Genomic DNA, 7,155 nt, shown 5'->3' with positions numbered 1-7,155 from the left:
AGTGAGCAGGCCAGCAGGGGGGCAGTTGGGGGCAAGCAGGCTGGCAGGCAGAGTGGTTAGGGGCAATCAGGAAGGCAGGTGAGCAGTTAGGAGCCAGTCCTGGATTGCGAGAGGGATGTCCAATTGCCTGTTTAGGCCCAATCCCTGTAAACCGGTAGTAGGACATCCTTTGAGGGGTCCCAGATTGGAGAGGGTGCAGGCCGGGCTCAGGAACACCCCTTCCCCCATGCACAAATTTCATGCACTGGGCCACTAGTTAAGAAATAAAACTTTATCTGAGATTCTAGGGTTGTGTGATGGCAGCTGGCATAGTTACCGAGTGGTGTATGGTAAGGCACCATTGTAGTTTCACCACAGTAACCAGAGTAACAATGAAAGCAGGACTTTCAGAAGATTAGTATGGCAGTGTGACAAGGATCTGAGTGGAAGAAAGAGTCTAGACATGGGTAACCCAATTAGATACTCTCGTTGTAGTAATTCAGTTATGAAGTGATAAATCTTGGAGTAAGGTGGTATCAGTGGAAATGGCCAAGAATGAATCCACATCACTATAAGACAGACATTCCACAATTAACAAATCAGCTATGGAAATAGAATACAAAGCTGTTCCAAGCTCTGGAGCAGGGGTCCTCAAACTTTTTAAACAGGGGGCCAGTTCACTGTCCCTCAGACTGTTGGAGGGCCGGACTATAGTTTAAAAAAAAACTATGAATAAATTCCTGTGCACACTGCACATATCTTATTTTGAAGTAAAAAACAAAACGGGAACAAATACAATATTTGTATTTGCATGTGGCCCACGGGCCGTAGTTTGAGGACCCCTGCTCTGGAGGGTCTAGAACAGTGTTTTTCAACCTTCCTAATGCTGCAACCCTTTAATATAGTTCCTCATGTTTCGGTGACCCCCAACCATAATTATTTTTGTTGCTACTTCATAACTGTAATTTTGCTACTGCTATGAATGGTAATGTAAATATCTGATATGTAGGATGTATTTAGGCGACCCCTGTGAAAGGGTCGTTCGACCCCCAAAGGGGTTGCGACCCACAGGTTGAGAACCGCTGGTCTAGAACAATGAAGTCCTCACTGGAACAGAAGCCTTTAGAGATACTGGATTTGATGTGACAGTCTCAGAGGGACAGTTTGTAACTAGAAGAGTACATCACAGCTGAGTGGCCAGAGGTCAGTCTCCTTTATAAAATGAATTCTGAAGCACATGGATGAAAAAGGAAGTTATATTAGCTAGCACATTTGCTATAGTCATAAAAACCAAAATATGGCGCTTTTTTTCACTTTATTAGTACTTATAAAATAAAAACAATTTATGAAAATATTTCCCTTTTCAAGATAAACTACAATCTTTGCAAAAAATACACACCCACAATGGTTACAATACATATCCTTATATATACCTTGGACATTATAAAAGTATTTAAGAATCACACCCTATAAAAGTTGGGAGAAGAAACATTTCCCCCAACCTTGGTCATATATTGTGACATTCAAGTACTTAAACTACATTGTTGAAATAAAATGTCTCTAGTTTCCAGGACCAAAGGGATGTAACTTTCAAGGCCCCATAGGTTCTTTTATTTGTGCAAGGTCAAGAACCAGGAGAGGGTTCCCTGAGCATTAATTTATCTTAGGTAGGTCAAGCTGTGGTTTACTTTATCAAGGGGGTCAGGGGGAATAAGGCCATGGAAACTCATCTCAGGCAGGTCCCCTCCCTAGCATTCCTATCTATGTAGTGTGGCTCCTACAAGAGGATTTTTAACCCTTGAGCTCTAAAATGCTGATTCTATAATTATCTAAGATGCTTGCAAAATGGTATTTTTGCAAGTCTAGACTCCTATATTGTGAATGAATTAGGATAAAGTTATGATAGTGTGACTTCCCTAAATAGACTTTATTTAGGACAGTGATTCCCAAAGTGGGCGCTACCGCCCCCCGGTGGGCACTGCAGCAATCCAGGGGGGCGGTGATGGCCACAGGTGCATTTGGGGGCGATGAATAACTGCTATTAAAATTTAAAAAAAATTAATATCCAGGGGCTGAGTAATATTTTTTCTGGAAAGGGGGCAGTAGGCCAAATAAGTTTGGGAACCACTGATTTAGGATTTGTTAGGTGGGGAGCATTTGGAATGATCAGTAAACCAAAAATTCCCTCTTGGAACTATTGGAGAAGGTCCTTTCTTACTAAGGCATAAACCTCAGAAGCTAAGTTCCTTCTTACTTTGGAAGAACTGTGATGAAAGGGTGGGAAAGAACCTATAATCTTTCAAATCTGAAGGCTTAAAATAATAGATGGTACATCTGACAAAGAGCTGGAGACCATTACAGCTTTAGCAATAAAGGGTTCATTGTTACAAAATATCATTTGCATGTATTTCCAACTTTCTGATTAAATTCCCAAGCTTTCTTAATATTCAATTCTCTCTTTAACAGCAGAGTATTGGCTTCTGAAGTTCCAGATATAAAATTTGTCATTTTATTTCATGATACTAATATCATGATATAGCACTGACATTTAATACCATACTGACATACTAGAATTTAACAGTGATTATTTTTTTCTATTCAAGAAACCACAAAAGTCAACCAATCATGGAATTCACAGGTCTTTACATTTAACATATAATATGAAGCATTATTACAAATAATCCCATAAGGCAAAAAGACTATAAAAATAAGTTGAATAGGATTGCTGAACTTTAAGAAAGTTGTTTTAAAAATATATATTCCAAAGTCCTCTAAGTATTTGGCTTAGAGGGTAAGGGAGGTATCTATTAGGATGAACCCTAAGAAATTATGGGTTTTGTAAGTTAAAAGGTAAATCTCTGTCATTTCAAATGGTTCAATCTAATAAATTCCTGAGAAAATTTTATTTGGCATCACACTATAAATTCAAAGGTAATTTACAGAAAAATCACATTTCCAGTGAGGAGAAAACACTTTAGGATGGAAATGTGCACATTGGCCATGCCAAGATTTCTTTCTTGTGATTAAAAAAACTTAGTGTGGTTTCAAAAAAACCCCAAATCAGAAGACAATTAAAATTATGGAATGACAGTTAAAGTTGCTAATGCCACTGAAAGAGAAACTATTAGTCAAATTTGGTGATTAAACTTTTCAAATAGTTTACATATAAAAAATCTGGCATTAAAATGAAAAGGCACAGATATGGGTTTAAAGAATAATAATCATTTATAAAAGCCTTGAAAATAAGGCTAATTTATTCCTATTTTTAACACCATTAAGTAGGCACCTATTCCAAGTTTCTGTTTGGCCTCCTAAATGGAATTATGTTTCCAATGAATTTTCAACATACTAATCATAGCAGCATTATTACTGATAAGTTTCTTAGCCTCTACACTGCTAAAAGAGCATCTAAAATTTCCTCCCGACCTAAATCCCATCATTACAAAAAATACACTTAACTTTGAGGTTGGATCCTCGACTGTGGTGCATAGGGGAGGCAACCAATCAATGTTTCTCTCTCTCTCCCCATTCCTCTCTCTCTAAAAAAAATTTTAAAAAATCAATAAACATATCCTGGATAAGGATGAAAAAAAAAAAGACATATCATATTAAAAAATTATACTTGAACTATGAAATTTATTAAATATAATCAATTAAGTAAATTCCGATTTTCCAGGTATGTGCATATGTGGTGTGTTTGTACTTGGTGAAGGTGGACTTAAAAAATACACATTTCCGCAATGATGCTTCATTTGGATCCCTGGCACCATTTACGAATGGCCGCTCCAGCACTACTGGCTACTACGCAGAGCGCGCCACCCACTGTCCACCACGTTGGTATATCATGCAGGAAAATAATCTGAGCGATAAAAGCGAAAACCACATCCATGGTCTTCATTAGTGCTACTAGCCCAGCTTTTTCTATTTGAAGGGCTTTGGTGAGAAACACCTGACCCCCCAAACCAAACAGCCCGATTAGTAGGAGAAGAAAGAACGTGTCCATCCCACAGTTCGGCAGCTTCCACATTCCTAATGCGAAGAGGATGATGACGCACTCCAGGAGGCCAACCACCGTGTAATACCAGATGGTCAAAAAGTAGTCCACAGATTTCCCCATTTTTCTGAGGATAACGAAAGTCAAGGCAGCGCACACGGCTTGTCCGAGTGATGCGAACGTGCCCTTCAGTTGATCTGAGTAGCTTCCAGTCATCTCCGCAGTGTTGGAACCAAACAGAAACGGCGGCCTCACGATGAGGATCACTCCGGTGATGGCGAATGCGGTGAAGAGAACATCCCAAAGGCTGTATTTTTCCTTCAGAAACATGCAAGCAAATAGAGACGTAAACACTGGACAGCTAAACGAGACCACCGTGGCATCGGCGAGGGACGTCGTATGGAAAGCATAGTATAAAAGGATCATGGCAGTAGAACCGAGGACTCCTCTGAGAATGAGGAAGATTCGTAGATCTTTTGGGCCTATAAACCCAGTTCTGGAAATTCAAATGAAGTAATGCATATTAAACGAAACTTGCTATTTGTTTTTAAACTATAATTTTTAATAAAGTATTATTTTAGAATTCTTAACTATCAAAAAATAGGGGAACAGCAAATTAAATATGATAATGTCCACAACTATTATATCCCTTTAAAAAATGGTTTCTAAGTATAGCTAATGACATTAAAGTGTTCACAGTATAAGCAAAACTAATACAAGAGAACTACATAAACAGTATCATTTAGTAAATACAGATATATTTTTCTTTTTTCTTATGTTTGATATAATTTGCTACATGTATAAATAGGGTGTCCCCCAAAATGTATACACACTCTTACAAAGGCAGTGTTTATTAAAGTACATTTCATTTTCAAAATTTAACAAAAATCAGCTGTTAAAGTATTAATACAGTTTTAGGGGGCACCCTGTGTATTGCTTGCAAAAAAAGACAAAGGAAAATATACTGAAATGCTCATTGTGGTTAGACCTCATTCTAGTAATTTTCCTTCTTTATATTTACTTTCCCCAAATTTTCTGTTAAATATATACATATATGAAAGCGTGTTACTTTGATAATAAGTAAAATTTCAAGATTTAGCTGCCCCATATAAGAAAACTTGGTCCTTTCATAAAACAGATTACATATACAAAAATTATTATAATGAATAAAGGGGAATTTGCTATTTAAAAAAAAAAAAGAAAACTTGGTCCTGGACATTGTGCATTCTTATGAGTTTTTCTATAAAAGCGGTACCAATGCCACATGTTCTTTAAGTCATTGAATGTGAGACAACTTTTCACTGTTTTCTTTAGGGAAAGAGGTAAAACACACTGAAAAAGAACCTGCAGCATTCAGTATGTATAATAATTGCCATCAAAGTTTTGCCAATTAAATATTTGCTAAAGAGTCCTGTGTTAGTTCCTGGCTAGGTGCATCTTGCTGACCTGTGTTGGGGCTGGACATCTTTAGGGCAGCATTTAGGCCAGACATGGGGACCCTGGGTCTCTGGAGTCAGAAATGAAAGTATGGTCACCTTTGGTCCATACTTTGAGAAGCTAGGAATCTTCCTCAATAGTGAAATTTGAAATGGGTCAAACTAAATTATCACCAAGGATTTAAGAAAATTTTTCTAGTGCCTTCCCCTGACAATACTTTTATTCCAAAATTGGGAAGATGAACAATATTGATCTAAGCAAATTTTAACTTTTTTCACCAAATCCTCAGTATATGGACTGAAACAATTCTGAGAGAATATGCACAGTATTCTAGATATAAGGAGAGTTTGGTGGTAAGCAACTGAAGCTTTTAATTTGGGGTTTAAACATCTTTGCCAAAAAGAGAAAGAGCGAGGAAGCCACCAGGAACCAGACGGGTCTCTTTTCCCAGAGTTCAAAGTACACAGGGGTTTATAGAGGTTATAACAGTGTGGGAGAGGCATACTTTTAACCTGGGGAGGGTGTGTGTGTGTGTCGGGGGGAGGGAGGGGGCAGAATTCACATGAATGAAGAAGATGGGATGGGTGAGATCAATGCTACATTTTTTACAAAACACTCTGATCTATAATAAATTCCATTTGATTCTTGTAACCACAGGTTAAAGTATTAATACAGTTTTTAGAGGGCACCCTGTGTATGCCCTCTAAAGGTAGAGGATAAATGTCATTCCCTTCAGTTTACAGATGAGAACACTGGATATGGAAAGCAGTTAAAAAGCCTCTCCTCAAGATTACCTTTCCCCTTTCCCACAGCACCTTACACCTAAATATTACTATGGTAGCCTTCTGTCTGCCCTTGTAGCAGAGCAACCTATTCTACCTAAAGAAACCTCTGACACTGGAAGACACTACCACATCCTCTTGTTTACTTTTTCTTCCAAATACTAGTTATGCCAAAACAAAGAAGGGAAGGTGGTACACGATGAGAGGAATTATACTAGGGGAGTTTTGTTCTCAAAATGAGAATGGAGAATAACTGAATCTCTTTCTTCCCCTCTGTTGGGCATGTTGTGTGTGCTTATGAGCATCTTATTTAGGTGGGATCCTTGTGACTTTTCAGTAATCAGAGCCAAAGGGTGTAGGGACTGGCAAATCTATGAGAGGGATTAAAACAGATATTATAGAGTAAATTTGGGCAGGTCAAAAGAATTACAACCGTTTATTATTATCTACTTTGCAGTTAAGAAATACTTACTTTCTGTATATTAAGCAAGGGATAACGACTAACATTTGGAACACACATCGGAATGCACTAATTTCTACAGCATGGAGGTCTTGCACTTTTTTAACAAATAAAGAGGCCACTGAGAAAAGGAAGGCAGACAATAATGTGTAAAACAAGCCAAGTCCACGACAGGGTGCTTTCTTCTTGGCTTCTGAAAAAGATTAAATTCTGGTTAGTCCTTTCTTCCAAGTTTATCATTTTCACTTAGAAACTGAGAAAAATGGGACAGTGTTAATGGCTAACAAGCTGCAAATATTACCTCCTAAGCATGTCTATTTTTTGGATCGGAAACATTTTTCCCACCAAAAATGAAGAACCATAGACCAAGGAAACAATTTAAACCTGTGTTTTCTGAAATGCAATTTCACCCTATAAAATGGATTTCCTTTAACTCCCTGAAGAATCACCCCCTCACCTACAAATCAAAAAAGAAGTAAAGACAGTAGAGAAATCTTTTAAGA

At 37.8% G+C, this 7,155-nt stretch overlaps 1 protein-coding gene across 1 annotated transcript; it reads right to left on the bottom strand.

The window, feature by feature from the left end:
• Positions 1 to 3,557: 3,557 nt before the first annotated feature.
• LOC102246930 (solute carrier family 35 member G1) lies at positions 3,558 to 6,855 on the bottom strand (the record flags this gene model as incomplete). Its single annotated transcript, XM_014531587.1, has 2 exons — positions 3,558 to 4,469; positions 6,665 to 6,855. Coding segments are annotated over 2 exons (933 nt in total), but the record flags the coding sequence as incomplete, so codon positions are not given.
• Positions 6,856 to 7,155: the final 300 nt, after the last annotated feature.

The sequence above is a fragment of the Myotis brandtii genome, unplaced genomic scaffold, assembly GCF_000412655.1.
Source record: "Myotis brandtii unplaced genomic scaffold, ASM41265v1 scaffold810, whole genome shotgun sequence".
Taxonomy (NCBI): domain Eukaryota; kingdom Metazoa; phylum Chordata; class Mammalia; order Chiroptera; family Vespertilionidae; genus Myotis; species Myotis brandtii.
This window is presented reverse-complemented; position numbering and strand designations above follow the sequence as displayed.